This window comes from Microplitis demolitor, chromosome 7 (genome assembly GCF_026212275.2).
Source record: "Microplitis demolitor isolate Queensland-Clemson2020A chromosome 7, iyMicDemo2.1a, whole genome shotgun sequence".
Lineage (NCBI taxonomy): Eukaryota > Metazoa > Arthropoda > Insecta > Hymenoptera > Braconidae > Microplitis > Microplitis demolitor.
The window spans coordinates 17,354,799-17,371,486 of record NC_068551.1 but is presented as its reverse complement, the minus strand read 5'-3'; the positions used below and the strand labels follow the sequence as shown (position 1 = coordinate 17,371,486).

General features: G+C 30.2%; 4 protein-coding genes across 11 annotated transcripts; 3 read left to right on the top strand and 1 right to left on the bottom strand.

Annotated features, from left to right (window-relative positions):
• Positions 1 to 2,564: 2,564 nt before the first annotated feature.
• On the top strand, positions 2,565 to 7,992 carry LOC103574075 (uncharacterized). 4 transcript variants are annotated; one of them, XM_008553420.3, is made up of 7 exons: positions 2,565 to 2,737; positions 3,090 to 3,442; positions 3,658 to 3,942; positions 6,628 to 6,872; positions 6,941 to 7,129; positions 7,335 to 7,634; positions 7,718 to 7,992. In XM_008553420.3, the coding sequence occupies exons 2-7, from the start codon at positions 3,094 to 3,096 to the stop codon at positions 7,880 to 7,882; spliced, it is 1,533 nt and encodes a 510-aa protein (XP_008551642.1). In that variant the 5' UTR covers positions 2,565 to 2,737; positions 3,090 to 3,093; the 3' UTR covers positions 7,883 to 7,992. The 4 variants fall into 4 exon arrangements, with proteins under 4 accessions (XP_008551642.1, XP_008551640.1, XP_008551641.1 ...); XM_008553418.3 differs by having other exon boundaries at positions 3,080 to 3,442; positions 3,658 to 4,227; positions 7,718 to 7,990; XM_008553419.3 differs by having other exon boundaries at positions 2,566 to 2,737; positions 3,658 to 4,179; positions 7,718 to 7,988.
• A 339-nt stretch (positions 7,993 to 8,331) lies between these two features.
• Positions 8,332 to 10,154, top strand: LOC106693077 (methylglutaconyl-CoA hydratase, mitochondrial). Of its 3 annotated transcripts, none has more exons than XM_008553414.3 (3): positions 8,332 to 8,563; positions 8,714 to 9,471; positions 9,547 to 9,843. In XM_008553414.3, exons 2-3 carry the CDS (start codon positions 8,723 to 8,725, stop codon positions 9,704 to 9,706), a joined length of 909 nt encoding a protein of 302 aa, XP_008551636.1. In that variant the 5' UTR covers positions 8,332 to 8,563; positions 8,714 to 8,722; the 3' UTR covers positions 9,707 to 9,843. The 3 variants fall into 3 exon arrangements, with proteins under 3 accessions (XP_008551636.1, XP_008551637.1, XP_008551635.1); XM_008553415.3 differs by having other exon boundaries at positions 8,561 to 8,646; XM_008553413.3 differs by lacking the exon at positions 8,332 to 8,563 and adding an exon at positions 10,066 to 10,154 and having other exon boundaries at positions 8,570 to 9,471; positions 9,547 to 9,721.
• Positions 10,125 to 12,454, bottom strand: LOC103574071 (uncharacterized). 2 transcript variants are annotated; one of them, XM_008553408.1, is made up of 4 exons: positions 12,368 to 12,454; positions 11,145 to 11,229; positions 10,868 to 11,065; positions 10,125 to 10,781 (listed from the first exon to the last, which is right to left on the bottom strand). In XM_008553408.1, the coding sequence occupies exons 1-4, from the start codon at positions 12,397 to 12,399 to the stop codon at positions 10,275 to 10,277; spliced, it is 822 nt and encodes a 273-aa protein (XP_008551630.1). In that variant the 5' UTR covers positions 12,400 to 12,454; the 3' UTR covers positions 10,125 to 10,274. The 2 variants fall into 2 exon arrangements, with proteins under 2 accessions (XP_008551630.1, XP_008551633.1); XM_008553411.3 differs by having other exon boundaries at positions 12,372 to 12,433.
• LOC103574073 (N-sulphoglucosamine sulphohydrolase) lies at positions 12,384 to 16,379 on the top strand. Of its 2 annotated transcripts, XM_008553412.2 has the most exons (7): positions 12,384 to 12,475; positions 12,563 to 12,772; positions 12,878 to 13,007; positions 14,675 to 14,811; positions 14,909 to 15,622; positions 15,736 to 15,905; positions 15,975 to 16,379. In XM_008553412.2, the coding sequence occupies exons 2-7, from the start codon at positions 12,682 to 12,684 to the stop codon at positions 16,260 to 16,262; spliced, it is 1,530 nt and encodes a 509-aa protein (XP_008551634.1). In that variant the 5' UTR covers positions 12,384 to 12,475; positions 12,563 to 12,681; the 3' UTR covers positions 16,263 to 16,379. The 2 variants fall into 2 exon arrangements, with proteins under 2 accessions (XP_008551634.1, XP_053596895.1); XM_053740920.1 differs by having other exon boundaries at positions 12,449 to 12,772.
• Positions 16,380 to 16,688: the final 309 nt, after the last annotated feature.

Below are 16,688 nucleotides of genomic sequence, written 5' to 3'. Positions count from 1 at the left end.
AATTGATAAGTTACATAAAGTACGAAAATTTTTACGTTTTTTAGTCAAAAAATCTAGACTTGAAATTTCAAATGAATGTTACTATTAATCTACGATACGAGGAATTCAATGGCGGGAATTTCATTTATAAAATCAATTTTTATGGGAGCTCACGGTCGTCAACAATTTAAATTTATACGATTCTTCAAAAAAAGATCTCTTAATTTGAAATTTCAAATAAATCTTAGTTATAACATGAGAAAATTACTTATTTAAATTTTTTTCAATGACTCGAGTTTTAAGTTCGGTTCAAAGCCCGCTCCTTTTTCTGGGGAGCGTCAAACCGGAGCTGCCTTTATTTTTATCGAGTGAAAATTAAAATATTATACATATCGCTTTGGATCAAAAGTGATTGGCAAATATGTGTCGGTGGATTGAAGGTATATTTGCTTAATTATAACTTTTATAAGCACGGAGTAAATAGGATTTGTCAAAATCTACAAATTTCGTGTGTAAAGCGGACCCTGATTAAAAGAAACGATTCAAAACGATTTAAATTTACTACTATATACATTCATCACTGAGTGAATCGTTTTGTTTAATCAAGGAACGGTTTACACTTATTTATATGATATATTAACATACGTCGTGAGTGTACACTGTAAAAAAAATCACTTTTGTAAAAACAATAAAAATTATTATATTATTAATTTCATATTTAAGCTGAAGAATAATTTTCTAAGCAGAGAAAATCAAAATTTCGAACAGTACTTCAAAAAAAAAAAAGCTTGCATATTTCGAGCTAAGCTCAGATTTCCTCGATTCAGAAAATGATTTTGAGTGAAATCTTGGAATTTTCGCACCAAAAGTGTGTTGGAAGGAAAATTTGGAATAGCATAATTACTCGTAAAAAGAAAATACAATATTTCTAAAAGTTATTTTTTTTCTCAGTGTAGAAAAAGTTACACACGTATATGTTGAAAGTAACCACTGCCCATCATACGGGTTTATTATAAAATTATTATTATAAATTTTGAAATTTATTTTGGAAAATTTTTAAGATTTCATGTTATTTAAAAAAATTTTCAACCTCGTGCAAGGCTTAGATGAGTATCATATACAATAAACAAAACTAAGGCCAGAAAATTTAACCCTCCGTATAATTCGGCTGCTCAATTTCAAAACACAGTAACTGACAAAAATAATTTTTTTTTTTTTAATATGTATTGAATCATATCCAGAAGATTCTACAGAAACTAAAAATACTGAAAAATCGATTTTAAAAAATTTGTTCCTCACTGTATTTTGAAATTAGGCAACCGAACTGAACACGTGGAAAAAGTTCACATAAAAATAACAAATGTAAGCACTTGGAACTTTTAAAACTGTATGCAGCTTTTCTTCTATACGAATACCAAGAAAAATCTAGATATTATATGAGGTAAAGAAGAAATAGCAATTTTGTACTTAAACTGTATTATTATAATTGTTAACCAGTATAGTAAAAAAAAAAAAAAAATAAAAATAATGACGAGTTTCGAGATGTAGTTAAGTCATAAAAATAAAGTCTTTAAAGAAACCGAGAAGTGAAGACAAGTAAAAAGACTAGGGTCATGAGTTGGTGGTTACAATTCTTTTGGTATACATCCGTACATATGTGATTAGTAATCCCAACGGCATACCAAGCGTCGGACTACTTCCTCCAGCCATGCATACTGACACCAAATCCTATATACCAAATGGTTGTCTGTGAAGCTGAATGCTGCTCTGATATGAAGCTTACAAGTTTACTGCGATCGCGATCCCAATTTTTGCAGCTCCAGTACCTGTACAGGTGATCATAAACAGATCAGAATATAAAAATATATAATTATTTTAAAATAAAATAATGAAAAAGAAAACCTGTTGGCTTAATTTAATACAACTGAGCAACCAGCTCATTAATAATTATTCTAAATCATACGCTACGGTAATAAACGAACCCTGGCTATGGAGCCAACAGAAAACGAGATGAAGGTAAGCGTGAAATTTTTTTTTTTATGACCAACCAAAGTACAGATGTAGGTTAATACATTAAGAAGCTATTACTGATAAAACGAGTATCTAACGAAGTATTTTTTATATTTCAAGGCCTTGAGGATTTCATTTTTTTATGATACACCAAAAATAATCATCATCAATTCGATTCTCACAGTCGAATTTACAGTTAGACACGCCCGGTAAATTTTACTTTTATTTTTTTTCAGCCATTAAAAAAAATTGATATGGTGGTTTTTAATAATTGTCGAGTAATTCATTTGATTAATTGATTGATTGATAGATAAAATAAATGAATCTAATTCTATTAATAGAACAGATGGACTGGATATAAAAGTCGGTAACAGTAAATATATGCGACGATGATGTTAAGGATGTTAATAAAATGTCGTATGGTGATAATAAGAATATCAACAATGGAAATTTAAAAATAAAGGAGAACGAGAGAATAATTGCAAAGGTAGTTATAGTAAGGAGCTCATAATTCCTTCCAGCGTGTTTGTAACCCGGTGGAAGGAAGGAAGAGGAGTACGGAGTGGAGATATAAGAGCGACTCCGGACGGCTGTTCGCCTGTTTCACACTCTCACCTCCGTAGCACGAAGGTGATTCCTTCAGAGATCTTCTGGTTGTTGATACTCTCGTTATCTGATACACCAGAGAGGATACTCATCTGTGAAATTGAGTTTTATTTTTTATTACTGTTATAATTTACGAGGCGAGGTGAGTTTACGATATTAAAATCCATCAATATCTATAAAAAAAAATAATTATTTTAATCAGTTTGTGTTTTAATAAGTGTTAAAAATAATAATATTTTAATCACTGAGTGTTAACACTGTCGTGAAAATTATTTTAATTATTATTTTTACGGTTTAAACAGTGGGAATTTGACCTACGTACCGTTTAGTCCAGCCCACTTCCTTATTCTCGTTCATCATTTCCAGCATTTTATTTTTTTATTTTTTTTTTATTATTATGATTACTTTTAAAAAATAAAAAAAATAAACATAACTGACAATTAGTATTAATTAGTATAATTTAGTGAAGAAATAAAATAATAAGTTATTTTCAGAGCCATGAAGAACGTGGCGGTGATACTGGTGCTATTTGTAAGCTGCATAGCGTTTATCAATTCATCACCACTTCCTGGTGTCGGTGACAACAAAGTATCCATAGCGACAAACAAAAATAATAAAGACAGTGGTCTTGCTGTGGTATCATCACGACAATCAGGAGGTGCAGCAGCATTTGATGACGACGACGATGACGACGACGACGACGACGATGATTTATTCCCTGATGATGATGATGATGAGGATGACGACGATGATACTCCGTCCGAGGATACTAAAGGTGAAGACGATGAAGAAGATGACGATGATGACGACGATTACCTAGAACGTTTCATTGATGACATTCTTGGAGGTAAAAATTAATCCCCGTTATATTTGTATAAGTTATTTCTTTAGACTAACGGTACACGAAGCTTCGGCTCGCAGGAATTAACATAATTCAAGCGCGTGTTCTACTTGGTTAACTTTGGCCTACTTGTCTTTACATTTAAATACTTAGTAGTATTTTGTATAAAAACAAAAAAAAATTTAAGATGTTAATAAATGAAATAAATTTATTTTTAACAGGAGATGAAGATGATGACGACGATGATGATGAAGGAACTAGTTCAGTTGTCGAGCCAATAAAACCAGCAAGTCCAGTTCAAGCGCCTCAGGCACCAGTCATTCCAGCGAGTGTTCAATCAGACTTAAATGCAGTTGCTGACGAGGGTGCGGTTATCGCTGAGAGCTCCGCAGACATACATCAGCATTCATCGGGTGTCGCTGATGCCGCTGGTGTTGCGTATGACGAAACAGCTGAAGAAGCCGGAGATGTTCAACCAGAAGGCCAAGCAGCAACAGATATCGAAGGTGTCAATACTCAACCTGCATCACAACCTGCAATCGTTCATCAGACTTCAAACATTACGCCTGTTGCATCGGGAACCGCGGACGATGACGATGACGAAGACGACGACGACGATGACGATGACGCCATTGCTGACGTTCTTCCTGACGATGACGATGACGACGACGATGGTGAAGAAAATGATGATGAGGATGATGATGATGAAGATGATCTTCTTGGCCGTAACGCCCGACTTGCACGTGAGTTCAAGGGCAAGACAAAGAAACACACTAACAACAAACGGTCGCGTAAGCATCATCACGCGCGCATTTCGAGCCTCCAAAAAAAAATCCCACCTAAATAATTTTTTTTTTTAACTTTAATTTATTATTTATTTATTTAATATTTATTTTTGGTTTTTTTTCTACTGCAAAATCAATTGAAATAATTAATTAATTTTAAATTATGCGTCGAGCTTTATCGACACTGTCTTTCTCATAGACGTCGCATGTTTTATAAAGCCTGCAATCTCATGTCAAACGAGAGATTCCCGAGGTTTATCGTTACTTAAAAGACTATTATTTATATTTTTTTTTATAATTAAAAAGTAATCTTGATATTTATTTATTTATCTATTTATTATTGTTAGTGAAAACTCGATTGTCTTGCTTTTCATCCTCATGTCCTCGGGATTCGTCTCGTCTCTCCCATATATATTGTAGCTTTTTTTTAATTTATTTTAATTTAAAACGCGATTTCTTCTTCCGGGTAGTGGAGAGAGGGAGTAGCGTTAAAATGCCAAGCTTTGGCGACGTCACGTATCTCTTTTTTTTTTAACATGTATTAAATTTACGATACTGTAGGTAGCCGACGTTTAATAATTTTTGGATTTTTTTTTTGAATGATAAATTATAAAAAAAAAAATATTTAAAAAAAATTGCACTTATAGTTTTTTAAATTTTCTATGTGTGCATATTTTTAGTTTTTTTTTTTTGTAATTTATCGCTCAGAAAAAAATCCAAAATTTATGTGTCTGTTAACTTCAGGATCATTTAAATTTTTGTCTTACAAATAATTATTTATTTTTTATTTAAATACTATCGATATCCCAGTATTTTCTCCTCGAAAATCGATTATTATAAAACTTATTGCGTTATTAAATAATGTGTGGAGGCACGGGTGCGAGTGCGAGTGTGAAATTTTTATTTCCGAGGAGATAATACTCAGCAGTGAACTAAAAAAAAAATTAATACTTAGACTGTAAAAAAGATAACAGCATAAAAATGAAAAGAAAAAAAAACAAATGTTATAATACCCGTATTATGAAATTAATTTGATATATTGTACAGATGTTTTTTATAAATTCGGAATTTAAAATGATAAAAAAATTAAAAATTAAAAAAAAATTTTTTTAAATATAAAGTTATGATTTTTACAAAATTGTGTTCTGTTCTTATTGATAGTACGGTTCGTGTCCAGATACTCGGTGTTACAGTAGTAGGCCCTACGTGACGTGCCGAATGCCCAAGCATTCTAATGTAGCTTCCTTGCATATTTTTTTTTTTTTTATTAATTAATTAATTATGAAATTTCCATTATTAAATCTTTACATTCTTTAATCGTAATAATTGCCAAAGCTTTAGCTTCAGCTTCGTTTTAATTAGCTTGAGTCTTAACTACCGCAGGCTTTTTTTTTTTAAACAATAAAATTAAAATGATAAATTTATGTAGACAATAATCGGGTGGACAGACTGTAACAAAGTGTACCTGGACAGAACCATACTCGACAAATATCTCGACTCATCTTTCATATTTCCTGTAAAATAAAAAATCCATTATCATAATTTATAAATAAGTTTGTAGTTGGGTTAAGCTAAATGGGAATTGCTTGTTTATAAATTAGCTATTTTTTATTTATATATAGATATACATATACATGTATATGTATCTCTATATATATATAGTATTTATAAGTAAAATGATAAGAAGAAAGTAAATGATGGGCGTGGTAGGTCACTTTGTTGAGCCAGTATGAATTAGTAATGAGCTTTCACCAGCTCGTGGTGTCATGTTGTATCGTGGATCCATTGGGCCAGAGATGAAACGAGGCCAGTGACCCAGAGTAGCATGGAACGTACGACCCTGACCTAGAAAAAGACATCATCGTCGTGTACATATACATATACTTCTATATATATATAGATCTCAGTATACAAGGGTCGGATATTCCAATACAAGGCTTGTTATTATTTATAAAAATAATTTCACGAAGAGAGTAGAGATGGAGACCAAAGAGTTGATGTGAATTAAATGTTGAGTAGGAGAAACTGAACGCGGAAACAAGCAACAGGCCTGTTGCCTCTTACAGCCAATGACCCACATCTGGATACCAGTTTGGTCAAGAGATTCCGGTGACGGGGCCCCGTTAACATTGTTGGCTCTGTATAAGTAGGTTCCATAATTTTCCTTACCTGCCAATCCCACACTACTGTATAGATTACCTGGCTTCCTGCTATTTCTTCATCTAGTGCACGGGTTACTCCTGTTTTAATCCTGCTGCTGCTGTTGCTGTTGCCGTGTATTGGTTGGCTTTCTTTTAAGGGCGAAAGGAGGTCAATGTTTGAAATCGTGACCTCTGGAATAATAAGGACAAGGCCGGGGATCAATATTCTTGCTGAGCATTGTCATCAGTTGAAAAATTTTCACAGGTGCATTTGAACCCGGGACTCCTGGCGATGTATCTGCTATCTACGTATCCAAGTACAATAAATTTGTTGACAACATTTTGGGAAGGATTAACAAAATTCTCAAGGCCAAGTATGATCCTGTTACGGTTAAACTCACGAACCCTAATCCTTCCAACAAAACTAATAAGACCAAGAAGAAGAAGAAGAAGACAAAGACTAAGAAAAGTAAACAAGAGAATGTTGAATCTGTTGATAATAAAATTAATGTAAGTGTGTTAATTGTTGTGTTGATTAAAATATTAATTAGTTATTGTATTTTATTTTTTTGTTGTAGGAGTCAACGACTGCTGCAGAAATAGCCGAGCTCTTGTCAACTGAAGCCACACCTTTGATTAACACTTCCAATGAACAACAAACTAGTAGTCGTGGATCAGTTGTCAAAGACAATAAAAAGAAGTCTAGCTCGAGTAAAAATAAAATTAAAACTAAGCCAGTTGTCAAAGGAACTTCTAATAAAAATAAAGTAATAATTTTAAAATGTTATTACTATTAATCACATCATTTAGTGAGATACTGAAATTAGCTGAGGTCTAATAATTTTTTAAATTAAAAAAAAAAATTGCACCCATAGTTTTTTTAATTTTCTACATGCGTATATTTTTTAAAAATTAAATTGTTTGAAAAAAATTCAAAAGTTGTTAATTGCCTTGTAATAATTTTTTTTTTAGGTAAAACAGAATAAGCCAAAGCAAAAATCAAGAGCACGAGCAACTTTGTACGGTTTGTCTTCACTCAAAAGAGCTGGTGACGTGTCTGTTAATATGATGAGCGATCACACGACAATTAGAACGAAATTTAATTTAGGTCCGCTTATATTAAAAGTTGAAAAAGAATTTGGAAGAGCCGCGAAAAAAGAATTACGAAGTGCCACTGCGACAACTGCTGAGATGTCAGGAAAATTAAGTTTACGTGTGTTGCATGGTGGAGCAGCGACTCTGCATTCCATTCGTGTTCTTCAACCCAAGCAGGTACTAAAAATAATAATAACAATCATATTTGAGTAGCGAATAAATCAATAAAATTTATATATATATATATATATATACTTTAGGTACGAGTTGACAGCCCAGATGATCACGATCGCACCCGCGAATTTGTCTGGCGAAGATCATCCCATATTGCCCACCTAGTATCGCAGAAACTTTCATCAGCCACGAGGTCGATGCTTCGGCCGCCACCATCTATACCTGAAGTATCATTACTATCATCACCATAATTCCATGCTACATATTATCATTATTACTATTAATTTAATCAAATATTTAAAATAATCAATTATTTATTTATTTATTTTAATATGTAATGTCAATATCCGCTAGCTAATCGTGTAAATAGATTTTTATATTTATTATATATAATAATAATACTTATATTTATCAAATATAATAAATTTGATAAGTGTTCATCAGGAGACTGAACTTGATTTTGGAAAATAAAAGATACTTTTTTATCTGAATAAAAATAATTGTAAAAAAAAAGTCACAATCTTAACTGATAATTGCTCAGTCTTCAGCGGCCTTGTAATCGCACACAATTAACATACATATTAAATAAAGCGCAAATGTGCGTTGTGTAAGTGTACATAAATAAGAAGGTAGTTATCGTAAAAACTCGTATACGATAAAAAAAATAATCGTTGTGTGTATGTTATAGTCCAGCGGTAAAAGCTACTCCATAATAATATTCCTCTATTCTAACAAACAATTTATAAGTATCTGTGCGTTTGTTTAGTCATCACATCACATCACATCAGCAAACGGTTTGCTTATGTGTTATGTATATAATCCCCACCATTTAAAAAATAATATAAAATAAAGTTAACTCGCGACTGCGAGACAGCAAAGACACTACACGATAACTCAGCACTTTTAGTAATACTTTACACGTTCACCGACTGGTAATCATTGATATATTGTTATATATATTTTTTTTTATCATTATATTTTAAAAATAGCAAGGAAGATATTTCATTTCTTCAACGTAATTATAATATACGTGTTTGCTTTTAAATATATATTAGGTCTTTGATCTTTTATTTGACCTCTAGTTAATCATCATGGTATCGTTGATGTCAAGATTACAAACCACCAGAATAGTAAATAGTGTTTCATTTATACGACAAATGTCTACGAAAGTAATGACTGATGGTGAGGATAAAATAAATAATAAAGAAGTAAGAATAAGCTATCTTGATGGTAAGGACAATGGGATAGCGGTTTTGGGACTGGAACGTCCTGAGGCAAGAAATGCATTCAGCAAAAATCTTGTGTCCCAATTGACCGAAGCCGTTGATGCTATACGTAATGATGAGAAAGTTAGAGTTCTCATAATTCGCAGCCTGGTACCAAAGATATTTAGTGCTGGCGCTGATTTGAGGGAACGATTTAAAATGACGGAAAATGAAGTTGAAGAATTCATACATTCACTGCGTAATTTTATAAGAAATGTCGAGACAATGCCAACGCCTGTTATTGCTGCTATTGATGGTGCGGCCTTGGGAGGCGGACTTGAATTAGCACTTGCCTCAGATATAAGAACAGCGGCCAGTGAATCTAAAATGGGTCTTGTTGAGACTAAGTGGGCCATTTTTCCTGGTGCTGGTGGTACATTGCGACTGCCGCGGATTGTTGGTCCTGCAGTAGCCAAAGAACTTATTTACACATCAAGAATAATTGATGGAGATGAAGCTAAAAGTATTGGCTTAATTAATCATGTTGTTAAGCAAAATAAAATGGGTGATGCTGCTTATCACGCAGCACTTGATATTGCCAGAGAAATTTTACCCAATGGACCTATCGGTGTTAGGTAATTTTTTTTTTTTTACTTTTACTATAGTAATAAAATTTTATTATACAAATTATTATTTTTTTAATTGATTAGATTGGCGAAAGTTGTAATGTCACAAGGATTTGAAATTCCTATTGAAGATGGATTTGAAATTGAGAAAAAGTGTTACAGCAAGTTACTTAAAACACAAGATCGGATTGAAGGATTGGCAGCATTCTCAGCTAAACGTGTTCCCATTTACCGAGGAGCATAAAAAACAAAATATTACGTAATTGTTTTTATTTTATTTTATTAAACCTTTCTGTTGTCCTTATTTTTATATTTTAAATAACTGTTACTTTATAATACTACTGTGATATATTAAGTTTTTTTTTGTATTTTAACTCTTTAGTTAATATATTTTACAATATAATATATATATATATATATATATATATATATATATATATATATATATATATATATATATATATATATATATATATATATATATATATATATATATATATATATTATGTATACATTTAACGACAAATAAAATTAACAATCAATTGTCAACTGTTTGGTTTACAATAAATATTTTTTTTAAAAAGACAATTTTTTTATTGGCAGGAACGGAATGATAAAAAAAAAAAATTTCTTTAAAAAACGTTGATAAAATCACAAAAAAAAAATACTTAGAAGGTTTTAATCAAAAGGTGACCGACAAAAATATCCAATAAAAAAAATATCAATTGCCGATGGACTTGAGCGGCTGATAGTGGATATGAATTTTGAATATTTTCACTTGGCGCCAAATAAAAAAATAAATACTTAACAGGCTACTCTTTACTACGTTTTTCATTAAGAATTTCACAGAGAATTTTCAATTGCTTGAGTGTATCCTCTGGTCCAGACACGCGATGACCGATAGTTAAATCGCTTTCATAAATTTCATAATCATTTCCACCTTCTCGTGTTTTGTCACCAAAGAAATGAATCTCGTCGTACTCATCAACGTGCCGCAGACAGTAAGTTTTGTCCCATCCAATAGGAAAGACATCAAATGATATTTGGCCACCGATACTGTAGGTCAGTGCCATGTCAGAAAATTCTTTTTTCAAAGCTTGAATAAATTTCTCACGTACGTGATGTTCTTTGTCGTATTCATAAAATTGTAAACGTTCTTTCTGACTGCAATTACGACCGACTGGCGACACATTTATCATTCCCGTACGAAATTCAATGAACGTTCCGCGTTTGAAAGGTAGTTTTAAATCAGCTATATACCGCAAGCAGAAGTTTATAAAATCTTGCAATGAGTCCTCGCCTATGAAGTTTTGAATTGTCTGTAAAAAAAATGACAATACATTTATTTATAAGCAATTAAATCATGCATTCATGATTAATTTATTAATTGTAATTGTTATATTACCTCAGATGCGAGTTGTTTTCCATCTTTGAAAGCAACAAGGCCGTTTTCAGAGAATACATATTTAAATTTTTTAAATACATCATTGCCACCCAATTGTTCTTTTACTTTATCAAGATCAGATCCACCAACAACGGCTATGTCAAATTTTTCTTTTTTAGATATTTCTAATAATGATTTTTCAATATTTGGTTCTATTTTCTGTAATAATAAATAAATAAATTAATAATATATATAGATATAAAAAAAAAGAATGAGTAAAATTTAAAAATTAAATTACCAAACGTGGTTTAGTTAATGTACCGTCGACATCAAATAAACAAATAATTTTTTTCGACATTGTAGATATATTTCTATTGAAAAATCTGAAACAAAAAATTATTTAAATCACCTATCCAATGAAAAAATATGTTGGTATCAATATGTCAGTCAAAGCAAATTTTGAAGGTGCAGACCCTGTTCAGAAAATCTCATAGAATCCAATAGATTCATGATCCTGAAATTGACAGACAATTAGCAATTTTTGGATTTATTTTAACAATCTAATTGAAACAAAAATACGCATGTAGAAAATTAAAAAAAACTACAGATGTAATTTTTTAAAACAGTTTTTTTTTATAACGTTTTGAAAAAAAATCAAAAATTTATTAGGCGGCTAACTTCGAAATCATAAATTAGCCGCGGTCAGTTTTTGGATTTTTTCATAAATTCTCATAAATTCCTACAGAGATTTTATAAGAATTAATGAACGCTGAGAAGTTCTATAGTTAAGTATAGGATTCATACATACAGCTATAAAAATCTATCGGATTTTTTAAGCAGGACAGTAACCAAAGATGTAGTGCAATAAAGGTGCGACGAAATGAATAAGGGAAGCAACAAGTGAAAAGTGCTAAGCAAAAGTATTATAAGATGAACTGTTAAGTTCTAATTCAAATTCAATTTAAAATTTTACTTTTTCTTAATTTATTATTTAATATTTTTCCGGTATTCCGTATATAAATATCTTATAAATTTTTACAATTAGACAAAAAAGCAAATAAAAAAATAATAAGAAAAAAATTTTGAAAAATATTCTTGTATTCTATACATTGAAATAAAGAATTAATCAATATTTAAATCACGTGAAAATTCACATGATATCCACACCCATATAATGTCTTTATTTTGATTAAAGATTTAACAAATATGAACTTTGACTTGATATCATTAAAAAAAAACTATCAATCATTAATTTAAATCTATTATCGTACGATGCTCAGGCAAAAAAAAGTTTAAAGTCCAATAAATTAAAAAATATAAATAGCTTAAGAAAAAAAGGAGTAAAAAATTTATAAATCTTTAACCTATACATATATATGCATATGTAATATAGTAAACAATTATGTAATTGTTTACTTAATTTTTGAATTAATAATTATACAGATTGTTGATAAACTAATAAATTTAAAAAAAAATAATCAACAAGTGAAAGGAACAAGAATTAAAGATTTAAAAGCTTACAAACGTTTACAACGTGGCAGATAAATTCTCATAGATACATTCACTTAATTTACAACTACACGTTCTTACTTACGTACATACAATTCGTATATCCTTCGTTGAATGATGGTAAGTACGATGTACTTCTTATTTATATATACCTATATATATTTCTATGTATTTATTTATCTTGTGACATCAATTCAACTCCAAAAGATCCCGTGATGTGACTGACTCAAAAATTCTCCACAAAAAAGATAAGAATAAAATAAAACAGTTACCGCGCTGTATGTACGCGCATATTTAAATAATAATTAAAGTAATTAATCATAAAAATGTATTTGAAGTGGATTTTAATAAGTACATTGTGCTGTTTATTTATTGTGAGAACTAAAGCAACTCAACGTAACGCCATATTGATGTTGGGTAAATTATTTTTAAAATTATTTAATATTATAATTGTTTTATGTGATAATTAATATTTTGTTTGAAATAAACTGTAATTAACTTTTGAATTATTTTATATTTTAGCCGATGATGGAGGATTTGAAATGCGCTCATATAGAAACAAAATTTGTCAAGCGCCAAATTTAGATAAATTGGCTAAAGAAGGATTAATATTTAATAATGCTTATACTTCAGTTAGCAGCTGTTCTCCTAGGTAATTATTCATTTAATTTATTACTTTAATTGTTTATTGATGAGTTGTAATAGTAATAGGAAAGCGAGAGATCGTCTGGCTCTCAATGTTGACAAAAATATACCGTATGATTAATGTTTTATTTAATTTACTGATATTTTATTTAAGAACCGCTTTCATTTCTACAAAAGTTTTCATTCTTTTTATAAAATAAAATACATGTATTTAAATTTTTCACAAATATTTCTTTACAACTTTCATAAGATGATTATTAATAATTATCCCTTTCATAATTTTTTTTTTTTTAATATTGATTGGGATCATATCGGAGTAAATAATCGGGTTGGATCGATCAATTCTTCAGCTTTTATCTATATTGTAAATAATTACTTTATAATTTGCGCGTACGCAGAATAAAAACATTCATTAATATTTTAAATTATATAAAAATTAATCTGATCATATTATACAATATTTTTTTATTAATAAAAATTAAATGAAGTCTTTGCTTTCTTTAAATGTCAGTCTTTATTTAAGATGTAATTAATTGATTTATTACTCATAATTAATAATATCAAAAATTATCAATAATAATAAATTAAAATTAGATTTTGTAACAAAGAATAATTGTGAAATTAATAATCATTAAATAGAATCAAGTAATGGATTTTGATAATTTTATTGTTGAAATTTTTTATTAACATAAATCTAGTTGAAAATCTAATAATAATTAGTAGTAATTTAAACCTGAGGTTACCCGATTGCACCCGTTTTTATCTTAAACTGATAAAAAAATTTTTTAAAATATTTTTTACATTTTCAAGTAATCGAATTCGATTCTCTAAATTTTAAAGCATGAGATTCCATCCCCAAGTAACACACTTGGCTTTTTGACATTTATAAGACAGTAGTTTTGAGGCTGTTTTTTTTACCAGACAAGGCAACAAAATGATGAAAAAATCAGAGATTAATTTCACCGAAAAGATTTGACTAAGTGATGACAAAAATTAAATTACAAATAAGTTATCTAAACGACTTTTTAAAATTGAAATGACTTTTTTAAGAGGAGAAAAAGAAGACAAATTTTCTATGACCTAAAACTGACATCTGTACGTCTTATTTATTTAAGAAAACTTGGCTGAAAAAAAATAAAATTTGTCTTGGCTTTTTAAAAGACATCTTAAAGTTGTCTCTGTGCTACTTAGAAATACTAGAGGCCCAAGTAGCACATAGACAACTTTAAGATGTTATAAAGATGTCTTTTAAAAAGACAAGACAAATTTTATTTTTTCTCAATCAAATTTTTTTACATAAATAAGTCATACAGATGTCAGTTTTAAGTCATAGAAAATTTGTGTTTTTTTTTTTCTGTTTTAGAAAAGTCATCTTAATTGACAAGTAGTTCAGATGATTTATTTGTAATAAACTTTTTACTGCCTGTGTCAAGTCTTTTAACCAGATATTTCTTCGATGACAAAGTTCTTATTGATTTGTCATCATTGTGGTGCCTAATCGATAGGTCAAAAAATAGCCTCAAAACTGCTATCTTTTAGATGTCAAAACACAGTGTGCACTTGGGTTAATTCAAAATAATATCCAAAATAAATTTACAAATTAATTTCTTAGCTGATAGGATGGTCACGCGCTCAAAATAATGATAATTATCGATTTTATGAACTATTTTCCAGTCGATCAGCAATATTAACTGGTTTACCAAGTCATCAAAATGGTATGTACGGTTTACATCAAGGCGTACATCATTTTCAATCATTTGATAATATCCAGAGTCTTCCGAAGTTATTAAAAAAAAATAATGTGCTAACAGGTACTTAAAAACAATTTCATTATATTTATTTATTATTAAATAAATAGATAAATAAATAAATCAATTAATTAATTGACTCATTTTATTTAACTTAAAGGAATCATCGGTAAAAAACACGTGGGACCAAGCCAAGTATTTTCATTTGATTATTCTGAAACTGAGGAAAATAATTCAATACTCCAAGTCGGTCGTAATATTACAAAAATAAAACTTCTAGTCCGCGAATTTTTATCAGAAAGCAAGAGAAAAAATAAACCATTTTTTCTATATGTAGCTTTTCATGATCCGCATCGTTGCGGTCATACTAATCCAGAGTACGGTAATTTCTGCGAGAAGTTCGGCAATGGAGATGAAGGAATGGGTACAATACCCGACTGGAATCCGATTTACTATCAATGGGAGCAAGTGCATCTTCCTTACTTTGTCCAGGATACAGAAGCTGCGAGACGTGATATCGCGGCTCAGTATACGACTATCTCGCGACTTGATCAAGGTGTCGGATTAGTGTTGAAAGAGCTTGAAGATGCTGGATTTAAAGATAATACTCTTGTTATGTATACGTCTGACAATGGGATACCTTTTCCTAATGGACGGACAAATTTATATGATCCTGGCATGGCTGAGCCAATGATTATATCATCACCTTATCACAAAGATAGAAGGAATCAAGTTACTTATAGTATGACATCGTTACTTGATATTGCACCCACGATATTAGATTGGTTTAATGTCAGTTATCAGGTAGATCAATCTAATCAGACTCCCGAGGTCACATTAACTGGTAAATCGCTCTTGCCGCTTTTAATTGAAGGTAAGTAAATAAATAATATTTAAATTATGTTTTTCTTGAGGGTACCCCGTTTTGTTCCTCCCTTCTTCACTCCTCTACTTTATTTGCTTTTTAATTACTTTATCAATATCTAGAACCTGAGGAAAAAGACGGAATAGTATTTGCAAGTCAAACTCATCATGAAGTAACAATGTATTATCCAATGCGTGTCGCCAGAACTAAACGATACAAATTGATTCATAATTTAAATTATCGAATGCCTTTTCCAATTGATCAAGACTTTTATTTATCTCCAACCTTCCAAGTAATTAATTTTCAATTGTAATGAAAAAATATTAATAAATTAATTTAATAATCGGAGTATTTTTTTTAGGATTTATTGAATCGAAGCCGATCAAATATGCCATTGAGGTGGACCAAAAACTTGAAGTCATATTACAACAGACCCGAATGGGAGCTGTATGACTTGAAATATGATCCGGAAGAGTTAAACAACATCATAAATAAACCATCCAGCCAGACGATTTTCAAAGAATTGTCACAGAAATTATTCGAGTGGCAAAAAAAAACTAATGACCCCTGGATTTGTGCTCCTGGCGGAGTTCTAGAGCCTATTGACGGTGATAAAAATAATTTAGGATGTATGTCAACTGACTTTTAAAACCAAGTCTTTGTAAACTTGACATAGACTGTAATTTAATCTCTACTTGAATATTTAATGTGTGATTAAATTTATCGAACAAGTTGTTAAAAAAAAAGACATACATTTGATTATAGTACTCACCATTTTTATAATTTCAAGGTCATAGTCTTTAGGCTGTGGTATTTTTTATATCTCTTTCATATTTTGTAATAACTTCGGCAAGTTTACGGACGTAAGCTGCCGATTTGTTTGCTCTCTCTTCCGCTAATTCAAAATCCAGTGATATTTTGTCGAGCTAAAAAAAATTAATATATTAAATATGTATTCATATAAATATTTATAAGTATAGAATTGTACTCGTGAACTAACTTATTGTTTTTTTATGTTTTTTTATATTTATAAATAAATAAATACCAAACAAATCCTTTTTTTTTATTCAAGTTA

Excerpts from the sequence above, each read along its gene's own strand:
- LOC103574075 (XM_008553418.3), top strand. The coding sequence starts at position 3,094 with ATGAAGAACGTGGCGGTGATACTGGTGCTATTTGTAAGCTGCATAGCG. Across the intron at positions 3,443-3,657 it reads CATTGATGACATTCTTGGAG|GAGATGAAGATGATGACGAC; the intron begins GTAAAAATTAAT and ends TATTTTTAACAG. Across the intron at positions 7,635-7,717 it reads GTGTTCTTCAACCCAAGCAG|GTACGAGTTGACAGCCCAGA; the intron begins GTACTAAAAATA and ends TATATACTTTAG.
- LOC106693077 (XM_008553413.3), top strand. The coding sequence starts at position 8,723 with ATGGTATCGTTGATGTCAAGATTACAAACCACCAGAATAGTAAATAGT. Across the intron at positions 9,472-9,546 it reads AATGGACCTATCGGTGTTAG|ATTGGCGAAAGTTGTAATGT; the intron begins GTAATTTTTTTT and ends TTAATTGATTAG.
- LOC103574071 (XM_008553408.1), bottom strand. The coding sequence starts at position 12,399 with ATGAGAATTTATCTGCCACGTTGTAAACGTTT. Across the intron at positions 11,230-12,367 it reads CTGCCACGTTGTAAACGTTT|ATTTTTCAATAGAAATATAT; the intron begins GTAAGCTTTTAA and ends TTTTTGTTTCAG. Across the intron at positions 11,066-11,144 it reads CATTAACTAAACCACGTTTG|AAAATAGAACCAAATATTGA; the intron begins GTAATTTAATTT and ends TTATTATTACAG.
- LOC103574073 (XM_008553412.2), top strand. The coding sequence starts at position 12,682 with ATGTATTTGAAGTGGATTTTAATAAGTACATTGTGCTGTTTATTTATT. Across the intron at positions 14,812-14,908 it reads AAAAAATAATGTGCTAACAG|GAATCATCGGTAAAAAACAC; the intron begins GTACTTAAAAAC and ends TTTAACTTAAAG. Across the intron at positions 15,906-15,974 it reads ATTTATCTCCAACCTTCCAA|GATTTATTGAATCGAAGCCG; the intron begins GTAATTAATTTT and ends TATTTTTTTTAG.